General features: G+C 34.7%; 1 protein-coding gene across 1 annotated transcript in view; it reads right to left on the bottom strand.

Moving 5' to 3' along the window:
• The window catches only part of LOC144971402 (kinesin-like protein unc-104), a gene marked incomplete in the record, with an annotated part of 118171 nt that overhangs the window by 49481 nt on the left and 42864 nt on the right, over positions 1-25826 (bottom strand). The window contains 12 exon segments of the mRNA XM_078912245.1: positions 1348-1430; positions 4259-4367; positions 5588-5742; positions 6626-6727; positions 7706-7846; positions 8845-8936; positions 9814-9893; positions 11780-11855; positions 12415-12595; positions 14302-14441; positions 15844-15922; positions 17572-17650. Coding sequence (XP_078768371.1) covers positions 1348-1430; positions 4259-4367; positions 5588-5742; positions 6626-6727; positions 7706-7846; positions 8845-8936; positions 9814-9893; positions 11780-11855; positions 12415-12595; positions 14302-14441; positions 15844-15922; positions 17572-17650 — 1317 coding nt within the window.

Genomic DNA, 25826 nt, shown 5'->3' with positions numbered 1-25826 from the left:
TGAAGTAGTAGTTGTAGTGATGATGTGGTGGTGGTGGTGGTGGTATAGTAGTAGTTGTGGTCGTGATGATAATGATGTGGTGGTGGTAGTGATGTTGATGTGGTGGTGGTGGTGGTGGTTGTAGTACACATGGTAGTGATGATGATGTGGTAGTGGTGGTTGTAGTAGTAATGGTAATGATGATATGGTGGTGGTTGTAGTAGTAGTCGTGGTAGTGATGATAATGTAGTGGTGGTGGTTGTAGTAGTACTGGTCGTGATGATGATGTGGTGCTGGTGGTTGTAGTAGTAGTGGTAGTGATGATGATATTGTAGTGGTTGTTGTTGTAGTATAGTAGTAGCATTAGCAGTAGTAGTAGTAGTGATGATGATGATGATATGGTGGTGGTGGTGGTTGTAGTAGTAGTGGTAGTGATGATGTGGTTGTGGTGGTTGTAGTAGTAGTGGTAGTGATGATGTGGTAGTGGTGGTTGCAGTAGAAGTGGTAATGATGATGTGGTGGTGGTGGTTGTAGTAGTAGTGGTAGTGATGATATGGTGGTGGTGGTGGTGGTTGTAGTAGTAGCGGTAATGATGATGTGGTTGTGGTGGTTGTAGTAGTAGTGGTAGTGATGATGTGGTGGTGGTGGTGGTTGTAGTAGTAGTGGTAGTGATGATGTGAAGCTGGTGGTTGTAGTAGTAGTGGTAGTGATGATGATGTGGTGGTGGTTGCAGTAGTAGTGGTGGTGGTGGTTGTAGTAGTAGTGGTAATGATGATGTGGTGGTGGTGGTTGTAGTAGTAGTGGTAATGACGATGTAGTGGTGGTGGTTGTAGTAGTAGTGATGATGATGTGGTGGTGGTTGTAGTAGTAGAGATCGTGAAGATGATGTGGTAGTGGTGGTTGTAGTAGTAGTGGTAGTGATGATGTGAAGCTGGTGGTTGTAGTAGTAGTGGTAGTGATGATGATGTGGTGGTGGTTGCAGTAGTAGTGGTGGTGATGATGGTTGTAATACTAGTGGTAATGATGATGATGTGGTGGTTGGAAGGGGGGGGGGGGAATCCTTGGAACAAATTGACCTCACCGGAATTTGACGGAAGTTGCCCGGAGCCCGGAATTTTTTGCTCCAGACCGGAGTTTTGGCATCACTGCATTGTGCAAGTAAAATCAAAAGAGACTGGATATTTTTAAAAGTTAAACGTTGTGATAGAATCTCATAAATATAGAACTGGAGTCAGAGAGAAAGAGATCTCTAAAACTGTGCCCATCACTTCTCAATCCAATATGCCGTTTTTTCTGGTCTGGAAAAGGGAATCAAGTAATGAACAAATAACATTTTAAACTAAATTTCTATTTCCCAAATTCTCATACCCTGAGTGAGGTGAACTGGTGATACTTCCATTTTCTGAAGGCCCACACAGCCAAGTCTTTCTCTCTTTCTGTCCATGGAACCTCTGAAAAGGCATTTGGTTTCATCACATATATGTAAGGATGTAATACAGACTAAAAAAAAAAAGTAGTCCTTAGAGCCATTGGGCTCATGGAGCCGGAATTTATCCCAGTTTCTATAGCGTGAAATGGACAATAGCAATTACTTGCTATCCTTTGGATAGGACACTAGTCTATCGCAAAGTACTTTATGCCAAGCCTAACAGACTCAGCTATCCATTCACTGCTGGGTGGACAGGGGGTGGGGGGAATTCAGAAAAAAATGTTGACTGCACTCGGGATCGATCTTGGTCCCTTTGGGCGTGAAGCGAGTGCTCTACCAACTGAGCTATCGGACCCCCTAATGCCTGAATCATATTGCAGTTACTGCTCTTTTTGAAAACAATATGATCAACAGTTGTAATCAAGTAAATAAACAGTTACTGCTCTTTTTGAAAACAATATGATCAACAGTTGTAATCAAGTAAATAAAGTACGAAATTATAAATTGAAAGAAATGCAGTCTCGCTATTACAGGCTTATTTTTTAAAAAGATAGAATATCTCAACACTACTAAATCATTTATCTTTTAAAATGTTTATGAGTTTGTCTTCTCATATATAATATACAATTAATTCATTCCAGGTGCTTTGTCAGCTATTCATTCAAATTACTATTCAAATAAGTAAGAACATAAAATTGCAAACAATGTATCATCTCATAACTTACAGAAGATAAAAAAAGAGTGAAAAAATCAAACGAAAAGAAAATATGATGAACTATAAGGCAAGAGATTTAAGTTGAATGAAAAGGAAAGACTATATTCAGGCCTGTAAATGGTTGGTGAAAAAATTGTCGGAACTTTTTGAACACGCGAAACACAACAGGACAAAAATATGGACACAACACAGATATGACACGTCAATTGACTAGTCAAATCATGTCACTTTCCCCTACTTATTTATAACGAGGTCCTTATTTTATAACAAACTCAGTAGAAACAGGGAACACCACGGGAGGGTGCTGTTATGGACACAATAATGCATGAGAGGCCATATGCAATAATCTCTGTCAGACAGGCACATCAATTTCCTTTCAGCAAGCGGGACGTCCAGCCCAGACCTTGCAGCGATGGCTTGGTCACGTACACAGGATGGACGATGGACGCATACCCAAAGACATCATGAACGGTGAACTAGCTTCTGGACGGCGACCAACTGGCCGTCCAGCTCTGCGCTTCTATGATGTCTGCAAACAAGACATGAAATTGACAGGCATCGACTCAAACACCTGAGAGTCGCTTGCTGACGACCGCAGCGGCTGGAGATATGCGGTGATGGAGGGAGTGAAAAGGGGTGAGGAGAGGAGAAAGATGAAGTTTGAGGAGAGGAGAACAAGGAGGAAAGAGAGGCAGCAGATCCAAATACCAAACACACAGTCAAACTACGTGTGCAACAACTGCGGTAGAGACTGCCATGCAAGGATTGGTCTGCTGAGTCACACCCGTCGTTGCTCTCAACAGGACTGATGAGACTAAAGCCATACAGGGCGCAAACCATCGTCTCTTGAGACAGAAGGATGCCTACCTACCTACCTTATTTTATGGTATCAAAAAAAAAATCCCAATTATTTGAGGTCCCAGGTCTGAGTTAGTTGTAAAATGAAAGGAAGAGAACAATTCCTACCCTTTTGAAGGATGTGTATCTAGACGTCTAGTGCTGTGTATCTTCGCTCCTGTTTGTGTTAAATGTTTACGCTGATTCTTTTCTTTATTTGGATTAATTTTTATAGAAGAAGAAGAAGAAGAAGAAGAAGAAGAAGAAGAAGAAGAAGAAAGAAGAAAAAAAGAAGAAGAAGAAGAAGAAGAAGAAGAAGAAGAAGAAGAAGAAGAAGAAGAAGAAGAAGAAGAAGAAGAAGAAGAAGAAGAAGAAGAAAGAAGAAGAAGAAGGAAGAAGAAGAAGAAGAAGAAGAAGAAGAAGAAGAAGAAGAAGAAGAAGAAGAAGAAGGAAGAAGAAGAAGAAGAAGAAGAAGAAGAAGAGAGAAGAAGAAGAAAAGAAGAAGAAGAAGATGAAGAAGAAGAAGAGAAGAAGAAAGAAGAAGAAGAAGAAAGAAGAAGAAGAAGAAGAAGAAGAAGAAGAAGAAGTTGTGTGGTGGTGTGAGAGCTTTCCAAGAAGAATATATATTTCGAAGAAAAATAATTATTTCGCATTATTTTATTTTCCGTCTCACATCGGGACTGAACCAAAGAAATATAGAGACTGAGAAATAAGAACCGGAGATATGCATGTGTGTCGGTAGCAAAATAGAGAGAAACCTTCCGGTCTGGTTCGACACACTTCTGTGTGTGCGTTATTTACTGACTAGGTGTGTGTGTGTGTGTGTGAAGACGACTCGCGCGAACTTCGGGACCTCTCTCTCGCTGGCTGTGGCACAGTAGCCAAGCAGTGAATACATCCACGGCTAGCGGCGCGTGTAGGTGGCATGATAATATTATAGCTAACTGATAGACTGCATGTTTTATCTTTGATGCGACAAATAAAAAGTTTTTTTGTTTTGTTTTTTTAAGTCGGCATTTGAAACGGAATAAAATCTAATTTTTTCGAGGAACGAAATAAGTCTTTTATTTTCTTTGTTATTGGTTCTGTTCTTTGGCGTTACGAATTTTATTTTTAGTATTATCTTTTATTTTTATTTTTTTTTTAGCACTTATAGAGCAAAATCCTACTGTCAGAAATCCGACAATAGACGGAAGATTTACAGGCCTGTATATTGCATGGTTGACAGAAGCAGCATAATCTAATGATCAATTTAAAATATCGGTAGCACAATGTATAACAAAACCAAAATTATTGACCTTCTTCTTCCTCCTCTTCTTCATCAAACATATGTGTTGTAGCTACGCTTGAAATCATAGAATGTCTCTCGACTTGTTCTTGGAGAGACTGGATACGATTCTCATAGTCCTAAAACAAAAAACGGATGTAGATGTAAATAAAATGAAATTCAAACCATTCAAGAAATTGGTCATCAATCAATAATAGATTACAAATATATGAATTTCCAAATTTAAAAGCAACTTTTTGAAAAACTAAAAATAGAAATATATTTTGAATAATTAAATGGAAATACAACACAGAGGAGGTCTGTGAAAAAAATGGCATAAAAATTGAATAATGCAACCTAATACGGATAGGCTGAAATATATAGAATACATGTAAGTAATAACCTAGTCATTCGATTTCTTTTGATCAAAATTGTAAAACAATGTCAGCTTTAACCCATTATAATATGGTGCTTATCATACCCTCTTGGTGATGTGGAAAACGTAATTTTACTCAATCATTGAGTTATAAACTTATAAGGCACCCTTATTATTCATTGTAAAAGAAAAAGAAAGAAATCTAAAAACATCTAGCTCCCTATACATGTCCAGCTCCTATTCATGTCCAGCTTCCTATACACATCCAGCTCCCTATTACATGTCCAGCTCCCTATACATGTCCAGCTCCTATTCATGTCCAGCTCCTATACACATCCAGCTCCCTATACATGTCCAGCTCCCTATACATGTCCAGCTCCCTATACATGTCCAGCTCCTATTCATGTCCAGCTCCTATACACATCCAGCTCCCTATACATGTCCAGCTCCCTATACATGTCCAGCTCCCTATACATGTCCAGCATCCTATACATGTCCCATGGTAGGGATCCAAACAAAGATGGGATGCCCATGGATGTTCAACCAAAATTTCATACATTAAGTCTGGCCATTATACTTCTTATACATTCGTTTGGTATTTGCTTCATTTACTTTATGAAACTAATTATAGAAATTGTGCTCATGATTTTTTTTTTCAATTTCAATGCTTTCAAAAATAATTTATTTATTCGTTAATTCCTTTCACCCGTATCCATGCAGCTAACAAAACATGTCTGGTGGTTCTGACCAAAATTTGCCAATAAGAAAAGAAGAAAGGTCATGTCATATGGAAACAGTGCCCGGATTTATCATGTTTTGAGTTTTTCTTTCCTTGTTATGTGTTTAAATTTTCAAAATTTATTAACTTATATGCCAAATCCAAAACTTTCCCACAATCTGATAAAAAAAGTTTGAGCCTATTGCAATAGTTTCCAACACTTGATTAATTCACGAATAATATTCATTTGAATCTATCCCACAGACCTGTCTTTGCTGTTGGAATAATAAATCCGCCTCTTCTTTCTCTTTCCTGTACTGTTCCTCTAACACCATCAGCCTGCTTTCCATCTCTGTGCGTAGATCAATGCCTTGTTTCTCTAGCAACTCCAGTTGGGCAAAAGTCCAGTCCACTGGTTCAGCTGTATCAAAAAGACATTATTTACTTTGTAAACTTTTACGACTAAATGTTCAAAGCACTTTACAAAGGGTTCAACACCAACAACAACACTAAACATATAGGTTGGGACATAATGTCTGCAAGGAACTATTATATTTATGTTTTTTTTCGACGGAAAAATGCTGCTACTGGAAAGGTACCTATTTAAGACCTGAGCATGATGAGAATATGTGAGTAAAGAGTCTTTTCCAAAGAACTTTGCACTGCCCACAAACGGAGTCAAATGCAAAACTTACAGGTAACAAGTTGAGTGTATACCTGATAAATATGTATTGTATTGCTAACGGCTCAACGTTTATTTTTTGTCTGTTAGATGTGACGGAAAATAGTTACAGATGGACCAAAATCATATGGAATGGATAGAAAGCAACTGTTACTATCTTTTTAACACTATAAAAAATGGGGTTAACTGATTCCATTGCCATACGGCTAAGGGGAACCACTTTTTTGGTATCTTTTTTTTCATTTTATCTTTCATGGTTTTAAGTTTAGCAACAGAGATGAGTGAACTATCTTCTCATGATCTGTGACATCTTGTCTTGCAATGTCATTGTCCAAAATCTTTATTTTCTTTCTCAGCCTCAATATGATCATGTCATTGTAAAAATAAAACATCTGTTGTAGTAACATCAGCCTGAACCACTACACAACCAAAATGTTCCCAACACAAGTTAGCTTAACTTGGTGAATCGAGGTTTCTTTCTCGGATTCCAACTGTAGATCTAGATCTTGTCAAACAAGACAGCAGTGACAATGCAGATTTCAATATAACCCAAATCACTTTACTGTTACTACGCTATTAGGTTAGAATAAAATGGAACCGTGCATGTAAAAGTTTAACTTACTGATGGGCATGTCAGTGGATTCCATCATCGAATCACTCATCATGGTGATGGAGTCAGTCATCATCGCCATTGACTCACTCATCAGGGCTCTGCTCTGACGGGCTGCAGAATAAAAATGGGACAATATAGCATTAATTACAAAGAAAAACTGAATTTATTTCACTGGCAAAGAAGACACAATAAGAGTAAATTGTGACAATCAATAGAAGGACACATATAGTCTCCTTTTCAATGCACCCAAATGCAAATGGGCATTCTTGTAGTGAAAAGTACTTCGCTAATTTTCAAATCAGGTCAGACACTGTAACTATCATTCTGAAGCATTTTATTTCTAACAGTGTGCGTCTGAGGTCATAAAGTTTCCTCAGGCTAATTCATCAGGGAGAATCACACTTGCTTTCAGGATTTTCCTGATCTTCTTAGTTTTCCAATGAAGTTGAATATCTGCTTCTACATTAAATCAGTTTTCTATACCATCGACCCACCTGCAAACAATGTTTAATTCCAAAGCTGATAATTCAAAAGTGTATTTTTTTTATTGGTTAATATTTGCTGGTATTTTTCATTCAAAATTAGAAAATCTTTTACACACACAGATCTTTGATTTTTGACTGACCTTCATTAAGGTAGCCTTTTTGAAATGACCAAGCCAAATAAAGTCTGAATTTCATAAAAAGCAATATGCTGTCGAGAGCTTTGGCTGTAATGCTGTCGAGAGCTTTGGCTGTAATGCTGTCTTCCAAATTTCATCAAACTTGGGGCCAAATTACAACCCAAAAGTCTACCCTCCATTAATGTTCAATGTACCCTTGTAGAATAAAAATAAAATAAAATAAAATTCCCTTTATTCAGCCCACAGGGGGAATTTTTCTCTAGGGTCTATTCCAAAGGAAGACTGGAATAACCCAGGCGTCAGCCGCAGTGCAGCGCCACAAATTGAGCTAGGGCGAGGTGACTTCACAAGGCCACACAGCACAGTGGTGGGTGATCGAACTCGGTACCTTTCGGGTACGAAGCAAAGACCTTACCACTGAGCCACACTGCCCCCTTGAAACAAACCAAAATAAAATGTCTGCCTACCTTGTTGTGGATGGTTAAACCGAAAGACGTGATGTTTACCCAGAATGACTCTGGCACCCGTCTTGAGGACAGTGGCACTGGTCACCTGCCTACCATTCACAAAACACATAGCACCGTCACAGGGGATCACAGTCACTACACCTAAAATCAGAAGGAAATTTATACCAAAGAAATTAATTTTAAAAAGCTTTATAAACTAAAACGTTGACTAACGGTCATCAACATGTCTGTCAATGTCAATGTTTGTTTGTTTGCAGCAATTGAGATGTATTTGACATTTATTTGGAATAGTTTGGAATAATTTGGAATATGTGTAATAATCTGAGACATCTTCAGATTGTCCAGAACAGCTCTGCCAGACTAGTATTCATGAAGCGTGGGTGTGATTCTGCCAGACCTCTGCATCATGACCTGCATTGTAATCACTGGAGCCAGTTTGGATGCGAGCTCTTTCAATGCATGTATTGAGGGGTCAAGGTTTTGTAACAAGCTATTGACACTGTTTGTTGTGATTATGATATCCTCGAACTGTAATATGGCATCAGGTTGTTTGTTCGCACATGTCGCATTGAATTCTCATTTTAATTGAATGCTGACTGGAATTGTTTGCCACAATTCTAGGTTTTTTAAAACTTCGACTCGATTCTGCATTTATAAAGATGGACTGGAAGAGGTGCAAGATTGTACAGGACGACAGGAAGCCCTCATCACCACAGTTAGGAGGAGGAAACTGTCAAGGTTTGGCCACGATGTGAGGCATGAAGGTTTGTATAGAACGGTGATGGAAGGCACCCTTGAACGAGAAAGAAGAAGAGAGAGACAAAGGAAAGTTTGGATGGGCAATATCAAGGAATGGGCAGGAATGAAGATGGAAGAACTCTTGGAGAAGATCAACTATACAGAAGAATGGCGGAAAGTGGTGAGAGCTGCATCCCGTGTTTCCCCTGCCGATTATGGGATGAATGAATGAATGAAACCAAACTTGTCATAAATACAGATCGGACCCTTAGAAATAAATTGTTTGAAAAGGCAAATCAAAAGTAGGAAAGCAAAAAGACATTTTTTTAAAATCAAGAGTTATTGGTATTACCACTCAAATTCAAAAATGAATTAACAAAGCAAAGACATAAGCAATTTACCATCTTTGTTGTCAAAAACACAGTGCTCATCCAGGATATTCTGTCCACTCAATTGAACATCATTGACTTTGTCAGTTTCTTGGAGACCGACCCTGAAAAGAAACAAAAGTTGTGCTGTCAGAATTGCTTTAATATACATTAACTTTAAAAATGATTCATGAGATGTGTTTGGCCTGAGTATGAAAGCAATCTCATGTGGTGTCGTCAGACACAGTGACTGTATACAAATGATCTTTTTTAAATATCACATTCTGATTACAAAATTAAGGCTGCAGGATGAATTACCATGAAGCTAAATATTACATGGCCGATTCGGTGGTTTATCATGAACAGAATTGGACTCAAGTTATCTCCTTGAGGGGATCCCATTGAGGTTAATGTTGTTGTTAATTCTCTGCCAGATTCAAATTGTAATGTAGTATTTGATAACAGGTATCTTATGAGCTTCATATGATCTTTGTCCAAGGATGAGTCCAGGATTGTTGTGACAGCTTGGTTCTATACATGGTGTCGAAATTATATTGATTCCAACTATGGTCAATTCTTTCTTATATATTTTCCATTCTGGCTTTCAGCCATCGATGGGCCCACACTATGTCCGCAGTGCTTCTATCTCTTATAAACCTGTGTTGTGACAGTGAAAGATATTCCTCTACCTTTTCTCTAATTCTGTTGATCGTGATTGTGCTTCAAACCTTTCTTAGCGTGGATAATAAAACGATTGGTTGCAAATTTTCTAAAGGACCTTTCTTATTTGGTTTGTTCAGCAGAATGAGTTTTCCACTTCCAAGATTGAGAACTTGTTGTTTTGTCTTAAATATCTTATTATACATATCAGCCAGTATTTGCATGCCTTCGTCATCAAGACATTTTAGTTCTTCTGCTCTAGCACCATCTAAACCTGGCGATTTGTTGTTATTGAGCTTTTGTATGGCTGCACTTATTTCTTGGGATGTCTATTATGCTTACCTAGTGGTCCCTTCTTTGATATAATACAGGAGACATTCGGACATGAGAGGGTCTTCATTCAGGTTTACAAGATGGGGAGTCTGTAAAAACAAAAAGTTCTTATATTGAATGAACTAAACATAATGGTTCTTTAACTAGAAAACAGACAATGGCTGTCGAGCTCTCTATACTCATCGATGGGATGTTTCTTTATCATCCCATTTCAAGTTTAAAGATCTTTTCTTTTCTTTTTTCCCATAATCTCAGTACATGATACCTTTGCTTCAAAGACAAACAACATACTAGTGCTAGGACAGTACACTATGTGAAAAGACACAGACAGTTGGAGCTTTCTATAATTATCTTTGAGGTGGTTCTTTTTATCATCATCCCATTTCAATTATTAAGAGATTTATTTATTAACAGTCTATTACCACTCCCTTGGGCTCTCTGCACTACTACTACTACTACTACTACTACTACTACTGCTGCTGCTACTGCTACTACTACTACTACTACTACTACTACTACTACTACTACTACAACTACTACTACTCTTCTTCCGCCTCCTCCTCCTCCTCCTCCTCCTCCTCCTCCTCCTCCTCCTCCTACTACTACTACTACTACTAGCACAGTCCACTCCGGATAATCGCAACTCAGTTAGTCACAACTTTCGATTAAGTGCAAAATTTCCTTAGGAACAAAATTAATTCTATATAAAAGTCACTGGTTAATTGCAACAAACTTTGGTTATTTGCAGCAAATTTTCGACCTCAAAAAGTGGCAAATTCAAGAAATCAATCAAACAAAATCTCATGATTAATCAGGAGTAGCCAGGGTTTAATGCTAGAGTAGTGTGTCACCACTCTGTTGGACACAAAAGAGGGCGGGCGCTTTGCAGTATGGGTTTTTGAGGTCACCTGTGACCATTAGATAGGAGGCAAGGAGTCTGGGCAGGGTCTAGACAACAGGAAGACAATGACAGTTGTAAGGAGAGACTGACCGATATCCTTTGTTTTGGGATTGACAAACTGTGCATTGTGACAAATGGGTTTGGTGAGAGCGCATTGTGTCTCATCATGGCTAATCTCTTTGACTCGTATAAATGTTGAGAACAAAAGAGTGAAAGCTAATACAATCTGAATAAGATGTCGGCTTGCATCAAAACTGCTTTAGCTTGTCAAAATCTTTACGGGGCTACCATATGACTTTTGTTTCAATTAAATTACTCAGTCTGCGATGGACTACGAAAAATGTTCACAACAAATGGTTTGAGTTTAATGTAAATGGTATGAAAATGATCAGTGATCAAATCACAATTACTTGAAAACAGCGTCTCATAATTTTTTCTGAAATTGACCAAAGATACTGAGCGATGGACAGTCCGAGGCCAGTGTTAACTCAGAGAGAAAATGTTGCAATCATGGACCGGAAACTCAACTTCGGTTAATCGCAACTTTGGTTAATCGCAACATTATTGCTGATCATACGCAAACACACAAACACACAAAAAACGCTTTCACATAAGTAGATATAAACATTATTTTAAAAGACTATCAAAATCAAAATAAATCAATCCTAAAATCAAATTCAAATATACCTTGTTTTATCAAATTTACTCTGAGGGATACCAGCAGAGGGGATGGTCAACATCATTTTTTTTAATGAATAGTAATGAATATCTTAAATGAGATAATTCTTCCAATCCAATTCTCAAAAGAAAACATTTAAAACGTTGCATTTATTATTCAACATTCTGTGTTACAAATTCATCACATTTTTTTCCCAATTCAACATTCTGTGTTACAAATTCATCACATTTTTTCCCCATTATCCTCTGCTTATGGAATAACTTATTTCTGGTATCAAGTTTTGAGAAATATTGAAACCTTTAAAGATGCATTACAGACTCTACTGAATTTACCACTGAGTCAAATTTCAAAGTTGTCTTTTCATAAGAGTTGACAAATATAAAATTTTGACTTACTTTTTTGGGTGAGAAGACTCCAATGGTGCCGCCATCTTCCTTCAAAGCAACACCCATCTCAGCCAAAACAGCCTCTCTGCAATTGACAATGCATATTCGTGAGGATAAGAAACAGGGTTCCCGTAGCAATTCCAGTTTGAAATCAGAGTTTCAGTGATTTTTTAAATCAAGATTAAACGAATTTCTTGAACACTATCCGCTAGTGGAATCTCAATTGTAATTGCTGTTCAATGTTAACGGCTTAAAGTTCATCCTTCCTTTATTGCTAGATATCAATGCTTTGAATTGAACTATTAATTGTGCTAAGTTTAAGCAATCACCTTGCCATATTCGGCTAGCTATTGTTTTTTTTTTTCAAAATTCTCAAAATCTAATGTGGTGGTTATAGTAGTTGTATTAGGGACGGTTGTAGTAGTGGAGGTAGGTTGGTGATGTGGTGGTGGTGGTTTGTTTAGTAGTAGTAGTAGTGATGGTAGGGATGGTGATGTTGTGGTGGTGGTAGTAGTAATTGTGGTAGGGATGGTGATGTGATTATTATTATTATTAATATTATTATCATTATTAAATAAGAAGAATTTATTATAGTGTTACTATTATTTAACAAAATAGCAATAATAATAAAAAAATTTAATTACCTTTCTTTTCTGACTTGTTCTGTTTTCCTCAGCTTTTCTTCCCACGACAAGTTTAACTCAGCAATGAGTTTCTCAGACTCTTTGAGTCTTTCCATGGCATCATCACCACCCTCCAGAGTCACTGATTCTTTTCTAGATCTGAATCGTCCACGGGTCTCCATTATCTCCTGAATAGACTGGCCTGAATCAAGGAATTTTAATGAGGTAAAATATCTTTATTAAAATATTCTTTTTAAACTATACATCTAATAATTGACTTTGTCTTTTGATAGAGGGGAGGGTTTAGCCAAAATCATCTGGTTTCCATTTGTGAGTAAATGAAAAAAGAAAATAATAATGTTTAAAAATGTTAAAAAGGAACAAAGGTTATTTTCTAAAGCAATTCTTTGATCTATGCCTGGGACTGAAAATATCAATTGAGAATACAGGAAGTGTTTGTACTGTTTCTTTGATTCTAGTGATTACGCTAGATAAAATCCTTGATATTCCAGAAATGATAGACATTTCAGGCAGTGTTATATTATGATTGGCTACGCGGTGCTATATTGCTACGCAGTGTTATATTATGTTTGGCTACTCAGTGTTATATCATAATTGGCTACGCAGTGTTATATTATCAAATGATCAAGAAGAGATAGTGTCTTTTAGTCGTAGTGTGTGTGTGTGTGTGTGTGTGTGTGTGTGTGTGTGTGTGTGTGTGTGTGTGTATGTTTGTCTAAACCACACTTGTTATAAATTTTTTTTAATGTTTAAAAACAAAAGATCTTTTTTTTTAATGTAAACATTTCAATCGATAAATAGCCCAGAGATCTTATTCATAAATGGAAAGCCTTCACTCTATCACATCCAATGAATTCTTCAGTGTAACCACGCTATTATCATTATCATCCTCATCATCATCATCATCATTATGATCATTATCATCATCATCATCATCATTATCATCATCATCATCATCATCATCTTCATCATCTTCATCATTATTATTATTATTATTATTATTATTATTATTATTATTATCTCATTATTATTATTATTATTATTATTATTATTATTATTATTATTATCATTTTATTATTGTTATTATTATTATCATTTTTATTATTATTATCATTTTTATTTATTATTATTATTATTATTATTATTATTATTATTATTATTATTATTATTATTATTATTATTATTATTATTATTATTATTATTATTATTATTATTATTATTATTATTATTATTATTATTGTTATTATTATTATTATCATTTTGATTATTATTATCATTTTGATTATTATTATTATTATTATTATTATTATTATTATTATTATTATTATTATTATTATTATTATTATTGTTATTATTATTATCATTTTCATTATCATTATCATTTTTATTATTATTATTATCATTTTTATTATTATCATTTTTATTATTATTATTATTATTATTATTATTGTTATTATTATTATTATCATTTTTATTATTATTATTGTTATTATTATTATTATCATTTTTATTATTATTTTTATTATTATTATTATTATTATTATTATTATTATTATTATTATTATTATTATTATTATTATTATTATTATTATTATTATTATTATTTATTATTATTATTATTATTATTATTATTATTATTATTATTATTATTTTATTATTATTATTATTATTTATTATATTATCATTTTTATTATATTATATTATTTTATTATTATTATTATTATTATTATTATTATATATATATTATTATTATTATTATTATTATTATTATTGTTATTATTATCATTTTTATTATCATTATCATTATTATTATTTATTATTATTATTATTATTATTATTATTATTATTTATTATTATTATATTACAACAAAATAATCAAACTCTTACCTTCATTCAATTCGATTCCTTCATGAGTCAAAATCTCCTTCAATTTGGCGACCTCTTCCTTGAGTTCTCTGATGAGTCTAGCATTAGGATCTTCATTAACGACAGCCTTGCACATGATCTGTTTGGCACGGTCAGCATATCTAAAATATAGCAATATTTTTTTATTATTAGTGAAGAATTCTGAGAGCTAGTATTTCAAAACCCATTGCAAAACCCAATCAAAATAAATGTGACAATTGATATAGTGCAATTCCCAGATTCATCTTAATCAAAGCAATTAATGTATCTAGCCATCAGGCCATGTGGAACGAAATTTTCTATTTCACACAGTGCAAATTGGCTGTTATATTAGTGTTGTACTGAATATTACTGCCTATGGCCAGGTAATCATTACTACCTAAGTCGAGTGTGGTTATGTACGTAAAGTGCCTCACCTAAGGATACAACACCCTGAGCCAAAGATTTGTGATCATTGTCACCTGTGTAATCACTGACCACCAATACCATTGCTTGATTTTTGTTGGAGGAAGTGAAATCATACTTTTGAGCCATCGATGCCCTTACACCACACCTGGGTGAGGACTTCTCATTGATTCATATTTTTTTTCTTTTTTCTTTTTTTCCTTAATTGGTGTCATGGTAGCTCAAACCACCAATACCATCAACAAACTTAAACTTGAGCTTTTATATAGCGCAATATCCACTAAACATGCTCAAAGCACTTTACAAGGGGTCCCTGACCAACAGCAACATGTAACGTGTAGAATGAGACATGACGCCTCTTAGGTGATCTTACAATTGAGTGTGGTTTTCTTGATGATTATGTTGTTGATTCTGTCTGAGATATTTGTACTTATTATTTCAATTTGGGATTTGCATGGGTTAATGAGTCGACATTGAATGTTATTACGGAAGTTTGGTTGATGATCTTGAGTGTGATGAAGGCGTTTCACTTTGATGTGGTGTCCAGTTCTACTGTCCTGTTGAGCATTTTATCAACCAGAAATTATGAAGCCCGTAAGTACTAACTTTGAATAATCAACAAAGAACATACCAATACTGACTAACAAACAATACCTAAAATGCTTAATCAACAAAACAGAAAAATCTATTAGAAACATTAGATAGCTTTTTTTCTTCTTTAAACCCTGACCAAGCCATAAAAGACAAAGAAGCTTTTGGATTTAGATCAACTAAACATAGTGAATTACGAGAATTCGAAGATGGAATGCAGACTTTATTCCCCTCTCTCTCTCTTTCCCTTGCATGCACACACACACACACACACACGCACGCGCACACACACACACACACACACACACACTCACATATTTTTACCAATAATGCCAATGTAATATAACATATTTCCTTTTCTTGTTTACCTGATGAAGGCCAAAGGCCGAAACGTTGTTTACTTTGTTTTGTATATTTTATAAGAGTTGTTTTCATTCCCTTTGTTTTACTACACATTTCATTCTCATTTAAGCACCCCTAGATTTGTTTTATTATGAACATTTTAATTTTAAAATTTGGTATACATACCTGAGGGTGCTCAACGTTTCATCATAGTTGATGTCAGCAGGACTAAGAGCTGCCACCATGGCTGTCTTTGAGTTACCACCTGAAAAGTGTAGATATAAAAATAATTAGAATTGTCCCAGCACAATCCCCATTATGTAAAAAAGCCATCAAGAAATGAAGCAATGCAGATTTGATAATCAGGTGTTTTTGTTTTTAAGGGTTTTACGGCGCTTGCAACACATTTAGGTTATATCAGCGCCAGTAAAAAGGAAGAAAATGGGATAGTAAAAAGGTCTAGAATTACAATTAAAGTACCCAAGAAAAGGTAAGACAAAGGGGAATTGGTTCAAATAGGGAACAGATGTAGATTCCAAGAGCACACCACCAATGTACTTAGTTTGAAATCACCTACAAGTCTCATCCGGACACAAGCACAAAATCCAACAAGGAGGAATACACTCAAATGCTTACATTATACATTAAAAATAAATATGATAAAACATGACAGAGAGATGATTTACAAGGAAAAAAATATCTATGCATTTGACTGTTTCCCTCCCAGATAGGACTCCGGCCAGGGCCAAGACAAAACCAAGTAATCTCATTACATGACAAAGACAGAAAGCATGTTGGAAAACAGATATAAGGGGATAGAAGACACAGTATGTACCTCCCTGCCCACTATGGGAGGTCAGGATCCCCACCCAGTGATAATCAGGTAAGAAGTGAAATAATTGAGATTGCAAGTCACTTTTTTTTATTTATCTCAACTCTATTTCCCATGTTTCCAAGGCATCAAATATCGTCGGCTAAGTGCCAGAAGTGACAATAATAAAAATAATAATAATAATAATAAATAATAATAATAATAATAATAATAATAATAAATAATAATAATAATAATATAATAATAATAATAATAATAATAATAATAACAATAATAATAATAATAATAATAATAATAATAAAATAATAATAATAATAATAATAATAATAATAATAATAATAATAATAATAATAATAATAATAATGTTATTTATTCATACAGCACCTGTCCCATACAATATAGCTCTAGGCACATGATATACATGACATGCAATATATATCATTAAAAAATAAATATTAAAAAAAAAAATTACTCTATCATATTATCAACAACATTTAAAATATGAAAATCCAGAATTATTTTTAAAATTTAAATTAGGGTAAATATGTTCTATGAGGTAAAACTACAAAAATAATGTAATTAAACCTGTGGTATAGTATAGTATGAAGATTGCTTATCCATTCTTTTTCAACTTCTTTCTTTTTTTAAATAATAAATAAATATCATCATGTGGCAGTGGTTGCAGTAGTGTTGGCAATGTCGATTGTGTTATATTGGTAGCTGTGGTTGTTGTAATGATTCTGTTCATGCTTATAAGGACACTTGCTTTCGGATCGGAAGGTCCTGGGTTCGAGTCTTGCTCGGCGCATAGTTGAATCCTTGGAAAAGGCTCTTTACTCACATTCTCTCACTGTACTCAGGTGTAAAATGAGTATCTGGCTGTTAACAGCATTGTGTCTGTCCGAAAAAATTGTGATATTGCCTAACAGGCATCATGGCCGCATGTCCCATCCTACATGTTAAGTGTTGCTGTTGGGCCCTTAAAAAGCACTTTGAGCACGTTTAGTGAATATTGCGTTGTATAAGAATCTCAATTTGTTGTTTTTTTAATATTATAAAATATAATTGAAAACAATTCTCACCCAAATTTTCTCTTAGCAGCCAAGTTAACACTGAATCTCTGTATGGGATGAAGTCAGATTTCTTTTTCTTCTTGTTGGCCTGATTGAACGAAAAATATACATATATTGTGTATTATTGCAAAGAAAATTAAGATAGCAATAAACACCACACAAGGAAAGTTTCAGACTCAAAACCCTTCCTCAGCCAACAACAAAAATAAGAGACATGCTAAGATGTACATTTTATGAGAAAATAAAACATTGAAGCCATGATAAAAGCAAATGATGTTTTTGTTTTTGTTTTTAAGGGTTTTACGGTGCATGCAACACATTTAGGTTTGTTTTTGTTTGTTTTTAAGGGTTTTACTGCCCTTGCAACACATTTAGGTTATATCAGCGCCAGTAAAAAGGAAGAAAATGGGATAGTCGAAAGTTCTAGAATTACAATTAAAGCACCCAAGAGAGAGAGTAAGACAAAGGGGAATTGGGAACAAATAGGGATCAGATGTAGATTCCAAGACCACACTATCAAAGTACTTAGTTTGAGACCACCTATAAGTCTCATCCGGACACAAGCACAAAATCCAACAAAGAGGAATACACTGAAATGCTTACATTATAAATTCAAAATAACAAATATAATAATACATAACAGAGAGATGATTTACAAGGAAAAATTTATCATCTCCCAAAACAATAACTATGCATTTGACTGCTTCCCTCCCAGCTAGGACTCCGGCTAGGGCCAGGACTAAACCAAGTAATCTCATTACAAGACAAAGACAGAAAGCAAGTTGGAAAACAGATATAGGGGGATAGAAGACACAGTAAGTACCTCCCTGCCCACTATGGGAGGTCAGGAACCCCACCCAGCAACAACACATTTAGGTCATATCAGCGCCAGTAAAAAGGATGAACATTGGATAGTAAAAACATTCTGATATATAATTAAAAGGACTCGAGGGAAAAGTAAGACAAAGGAGAATGGTTTAAATAGGGAACAGATGTAGATTCCAAGAGCACACTATCAGTTTGAGATCACCTAAATGTTTCACCCAGACACCAGCACAGTATCCCACTACGAGGAATACACTCAAATGTTTACAAATCATATGTTAAAAATGAAAAAAACAAAACAGAGAGAAAAAATATCATCTTCCAAAACTATATAATTATACATTCAACTGTTTCCCTCCCAGCCAAGGACTCCAGCCAGGGTCAGGACAAAACTTAGTAATCTCATTCCAAGACTAGGGGGGTAGAAGATAAAGCAAGTACCTCCCTGCCCACTATGCACTATGGACCCCACAACCCCACTCAGAAAAGCAAATGAAGGATTATTTCAAAATACTTAAGGTAACAAATGTTTATGCTAGTGCTCAGGAGCTAATAATAATAATAATAATAATAATAATAATAATAATAATAATAATAATAATAATAATAATAATAATAATAATAATAATATAATAATAATAACAATGATATAATAATAATAATAATAATAATAATAATAAATAATAATAATAATAATAATAATAATAATAATAATAATAATGATAATAATAATAATAATAATAACAAAAACGACAACAACAACAACAACAACAACAGCAGCAGCAGCAGCAACAGCAACAACAACAGCAGCAGCAACAACAACAACAACAACAACAATAGTAATAATAACATATAATAATAATAATAATAATAATAATAATAATAAAATAATAATAATAATAATATAAATAATATATAATAATAATAATAAATAATAATAATATAAAATATAATAAAATAATAATAATAATAATAATAATAATAATAATAATTAATATAATAATAATAATAATAATAATAATAATAATAATAATTAATAATAATAATAATTAATAATAATAATAATAATAATAATAATAATATAATAATAATATAATTTATAATTATTATAAATAAATATAATAAAATAATAATCCAATTATATCTCTCTCATACTACATACTACATACATAACTTCATCCTCATCTCTCTCCATTCTCTTCATCTCTACTCTCTCTCTCTCCTTCACTCATCTCTCTCTCTCTCTCTCTCTCTCTCTCTCTCTTCTCTTCTCTCTCTCTCTCTCTCTCTCTCCTCTCTCTCTCTCTTCTCTCTCTCTCTTCTCTCCTCTCTCTCTCTCTCTCTTCTCTCATCTCCTTCATTCTCTCTCCTTCTTTCTCATAACCTCCAAACACACACACGCACATACTCACACACAAACACACACAAACCTTCCACCATCGAACTATTTAACATATTTAAAGAATAAAGTAATATATATATATATATATATATATATATATATATATATATATATATATATATATATATATACTTATCCTGTGATCATCGTCTCAAATAAAATAACTAATAAATTAAGAATTCTCGAAATAAATAAGTTTTTAAGTGTTTCCTGAAAGCGAGTTCAGTAGGGACGTCACGAAGAGATAAGGGGAGATTGTTCCAGACAGTCAGTGCAAAGTGACTAAAGGATCTGTCAGAGAGTTTTTTACCCTTTTTTGGCACTTTAAGCAGATGATGATCACCTGATCTTAATGCACGGGGCGGAACGTATGGTTCGACAAGATCATCGAGATAAGCAGAGGCGCTTCAGTGAAAAAAACATGACTCCAACCTTAAAGAGCCCCCTGGCCCTAATGGGAAGCTGGGGTAAAGTCATAAGCATTGGAGTCGTGTGTTCTCTCTTATTTCTTCTTAAAACTATTCTAGCAGCTTGATTTTGAAACCGCTGCAGTTTATCAAGTAAGAAACCTGGGGAATTAGACAGGAGTGAATTACAATAGTCTAAACAAGTAAAAACAAAAGCAGACACTAGAGTCTTTAAGGAATTTTGATTTTAAAATGCCGAAATTTGGTCAATACGGCGAATTTCACAATACAGTGCTTTGCAAAGTTGTGTCACATGATATTCCATGGACAGGTCACTGCTGAAATAAATTCCCAGGTTTCTGGCGTTTTCAGAAAACGTTATTTTCACATCATCAATACAAATGGAAAGGTCTTGTTGACAAATGTTATTTTTAGGATTACATAATAGGAGTTCTGTTTTCTCATCGTTCATTTTCAGTTTATTAGCTACCATCAAGTTCTTCACATCTTCAATGCAGTTCTCTATCGATTTCAGTAACCCTTTAATTTCGTTTGGTTTTGCGGATTGGTAGAGCTGGGTGCCATCAGCGTACATATGGTACACCATGATGCCTTATAACACCTCCCAATGGTTGTGTGTATAAAGTGTAGAGAATGGGACCCAGAACAGATCCCTGGGACACACTAAAGTCAACCTTAAAAATATCCGATTTTATTCCTTTTACTTGAATTGTTTGTGTACGGCCGATAAGGTAGGAATCGAACCATTTCAATACTGTTCCAGACAATCCAAACGTTTTGGAGAAACGCTCGACTAGAATCAAATGGTCTATCGTGTCGAACGCCGCACTAATAATAATAATAACAATGATAATAATAATAATAACAACAACAACAACAACAACAACAACAACAATAATAATAATAATAATAATAATAATAATAATAATAATAATAATAATAATGAAAGTATATAATGCTACTTCGAATCAAAGTGCTCACAGGTGCTGTACATCAACATATACACATTTTTTGCTTTTTGTTTTTAAGGGTTTTACGGCGCTTGCAACACATTAAGGTCATATCAGTGCCAGTAAAAAAAAAAGAGAAAATGGGAGAGTAAAAAGTTCTAGAAAAACAATAAAAGCACCCAAGAAAAGGTAAGACAAAGGGGAATTGGTTCAAATAGAAAACAGATGTAGATTCCAAGAGCACACTATCGTAATACTTTGTTTGAGATCACCTAAAAGTCTCATCCAGACACAAGCACAAGTCCCTACTAAGAGGAATACACTCAAATGCTTACATTATAAATTCAAAACAATAAATATAATAACACATAACAGAGAGATGATTTACAAGGAAAAAAAATATCATCTCCCAACACTAACTATACATTTGACTGTTTCCCTCTCAGCCAGGGTATCCGGCCAGGGCCAGGACAAAACCAAGTAATCTCATTCCAAGACAAAGACAGAAAGCATGTTGGAAAACAGATACAGGGGGGTAGAAGATACAGCAAGTACCTCCCTGCCCACTATGAGAGGTCAGGAACCCCACCCAGGTAGCACACATTGATATAAGAATAGGCTAATCAAAAATTATATACTAGGAATCAAATTATTCAAAAAAGTTCCGTTTTTAATTGTTTTCTAAAAGTAACTTGATCGCCAAATTCTCCAGACTGCAATTCAGTGAATTATCACTTCTGGAATGTCCTTCCGACAAAAGTTTATGAAAATAAGAGATAACCATTTCAAATTATGACAGAATGTCAGCAGAAAATGAAATCTGTTTGGACAGGTTTCTAGTTTGCACTAAGAGTAATCCTTCATTTTCTTCCCCATCTGAGTCAAGTTGTTACAAACCAAGGCAGTGGCAATAACAATGCATTTTAGATGAATGCATTACATTTCATAAAATATGTCTCAGTAAAAGGAATATGATTTTTCTTTTATTCAGTTTCAGTTAATCTGATTTTCTACTCGATAAGAAGATTTTGTTTTCCGAGCTCCTACCATAATCAAACAACTGAAACAAAAAGTGACGAACATTTTAAAAAATCAAAAATTGACTATTTTGCCATGGACATTTCAACAACACTTAAATTATAATTTATCTATAATTATGTAATTTTTGAAATTACGTGAAATTTAGCACAATGAGAATTTATATTTAATTTGTAAAAAACGTATATATAGATTGCAGCAATAAATAGAACAGACACACAAAACTACCAAACAGGAAACAGATATTCTCAGCCACCTGGTACATATATTTGATTATTGTAAAGTTTGAAACTTGCATCTTACAAAATCTTGCATCTTCAGGCTTCTACTAAACTTTTCCAATTTTTTTTCTCGTACCAGCTATATGTAAACGCAAGACCAGTCTGACATTTTACAATAATCACATCAAACCCATTGATTGATATATATATACATATACATATATATTGTTGAAAAATGTCTTCTCTTTGATTATTTCAAAACACCTATTTGCTATATCAACGATTTGGGACATAATTCTCAACTGTTGATGTCATCTGTAGATCTCCCATTTTGTTTTATGACAATGCTACAATTTTTCATCCGTGATCCAATTGGTTTCTAATGACTTGAATGGTGCATTGGTGTGGAATCAGCCCTAGGTCAGATGGAACTCCCATGGGGCCTTTTACCCTCCCTGCTAGTTAACTGTGAGGTCAGATGGAACTCCCATGGGGCCTTTTACCCTCCCTGCTAGTTAACTGTGTGAGGTCAGATGGAACTCCCATGGGGCCTTTTACCCTCCCTGCTAGCTAACTGTGTGAGGTCAGATGGAACTCCCATGGGGCCTTTTACCCTCCCTGCTAGTTAACTGTGTGAGGTCAGATGGAACTCCCATGGGGCCTTTTACCCTCCCTGCTAGCTAACTGTATGAGGTCAGATGGAACTCCCATGGGGCCTTTTACCCTCCCTGCTAGCTAACTGTGTGAGGTCAGATGGAACTCCCATGGGGCCTTTTACCCTCCCTGCTAGCTAACTGTATGAGGTCAGATGGAACTCCCATGGGGCCTTTTACCCTCCCTGCTAGCTAACTGTGTGAGGTCAGATGGAACTCCCATGGGGCCTTTTACCCTCCCTGCTAGCTAACTGTGTGAGGTCAGATGGAACTCCCATGGGGCCTTTTACCCTCCCTGCTAGCTAACTGCGTGAAGTCAGTGGAGCAGAGTGACTACTTCATGTTTCAAAAAGTCGTCATTTCCGAGGGGAAAAAAGAAAAATCCACTTTAAAAATCTTTAGAAATAGATAATTTGCCCCTTAGCATGATCCATAAATGCTCCAAAGTCCTGAATATAAGTTCTGAGGAACTTAACTTTCCTTTTCAACAAGATTTATCAAGGTGTATGCGTTCTGTAGCTGGAGCCAAAAGGCAGGTCTGGTGGAGGTATTGGGCAGTCTGTGTCCAATGGGGGCAATTATAGATATTTATGGTCTTATAATATTATGTTGGAATAGCGGGAAAACAATAAAAGCCTCTTTCACTTTATTATCTTAATTTGAAAAAACAGTTGTCTTTCTTAACATCAGTCCAATTTTGATATTCTTGTGGTTAATAATTTTCTTTATATATCGCAAAAAGAGGACCTAATTTTTAGTGCTTGTAAATTTTGGTGCTTTTAAATTAAAAAATGTGTTTTTCAAAATTCACCAGCAGTGTGGCATTGATTTTAATATCAAATGTAGATGTGTGCATCGATGTTCTTGTGTGTTATTAATATATTGGCACTTGATTTTCTTGATGTGTTCTTGGTTTTGTCAGTTCTGTATATTTTTTTTTCACCATTTCCGTTCCTCTCACACAGTTGTATTGGTCATAACTTTAAAACTGATAAGGCAATACTAAATAATTGATGTCCCTATGCGGTAAGATAAATCATATGAATATCAATAAACAAACAAACAAAAATCATGGATTGTTGAAGCGAACACACTGTAAATGAGTTTCAATGAGTCTCATTTTAGTTTGTGAATTGAATCATTAAGAAAGACCAATAATGGTATTGCTGCCATCACCACTTTTAAACAAAGACTTAAAGAAATTTCATTGACAACAGTCAAAAACACATGAAAATTAAGGAAAAAACATTGCATAAGATTTTATTGTCAATAAAATCTAAAAACCCAATATTGTGTATGACCTCGATATCTACTCCCAATCTGTCCATCAATTACGACCTCTTTACAAGAACAAAATCAAACACCCAAAAAGGTTACAGAACATACTATAAACATTGCAGTATCAACCATCAATGACAAATAGGTGCTGGCACGGTTAAATTGAATTATTTGCTCAAACAACCTGACACACTATGTGGTCAAAAGAGGATTCAAAATTATGAGAGCAAATAATTGACTCCAAATAGAAACATCTTTCCCATCAATGACCAACCAACACCAGCCAAAATGAACTAACCACACATCCAAATCATCTCCTTTTCTCCAAGACGACACATTTAGGCTTTTGTTTTATAAATTCATCTTGGTTGATGACAGTCCTTCTGTGTTGAAGGCTGGCTGAGACTAGATTATGTCGATGTGGATGCCCAGAGGAGATGATGGAGCACAGCTGTACTGAGCATGACCTAAGAGTCTCCTCCCCAGATGCTGTGGAGTGGGTTCGGTGTTGGAGCGACAAGCTATGATGATAAAGTCATCTGAAATATCATTATACTCCAGTCACTCAGAAACAATTAAATACCAATCAGAATCATATAAGTATAACACCACAGACATCCCACAGCAAGTCTTTTTGTGGAAAATCACTACCATATATACCTGGACGCATCAGTCTAGAAAAAAATGCTTTAGATGAGTTTCAATGGCCTTAAAAAAGCATTCAGTGAAGTATAAAAAGCAATTCTATCACACATGGCTAATCAACACCGAGAAAATAAATGAAAATCAATCAAACATTGACACCGATATAACACATTAAGACGGTAATTTCTCAAGCCAACCACAGAAAAGAAGCATATCTTCTAAAAAAATAATGCCCAACATTCATTTAAAAAAAAAAATTTGGACTTGTAAGGGATTAAAGTAATGAAAATAGTCACAAAACCAATGAAAAACTGAAGAAAAGATCTTATGACAAAAGGAATGGAATGGGCAAAATGGTTTTCAGTGTACACAAAACTACTTATCAATTTCAATTAAAGGTTAAACAAATATATTAATACCATTTTCGTCGAATGATTTATATTTTACTCCTAAACTAAAATTTGGACATAATTTTTGACATGGAATACTGTGGGAGAGAAAATGATGATCTCATCAAGTCATGCAAAATAAGATATTTACGATAAAAAAAATCATATTTTAAGATAATAGGGATGATGTGGTGGTGGTTGTAGTAGTAGTGGTGGTAGGGATGGTGATGTGGTGGTAGTGAGAATGATGTGATGGTAGATGTAGTTGTTACGATGGTAGGGATGATGATGAGGTGGTGGTTGTAGTAGTGGTAGGGACGATGATGATGTGGTGGTGGTTGTAGTAGTAGTGGTGGTCAAAAAAATGATGATGTGGTGGTTGTTGTAGTGGTAGTGGTGGTAGGGAAGATGATGTGGTGGTGGTTGTAAAAGTAG

Source organism: Berghia stephanieae, chromosome 4 (assembly GCF_034508935.2).
Source record: "Berghia stephanieae isolate SIO BIC M18660-M18661 chromosome 4, UCSD_Bste_1.3, whole genome shotgun sequence".
Taxonomy (NCBI): Eukaryota; Metazoa; Mollusca; class Gastropoda; order Nudibranchia; family Aeolidiidae; genus Berghia; species Berghia stephanieae.
This window is presented reverse-complemented; position numbering and strand designations above follow the sequence as displayed.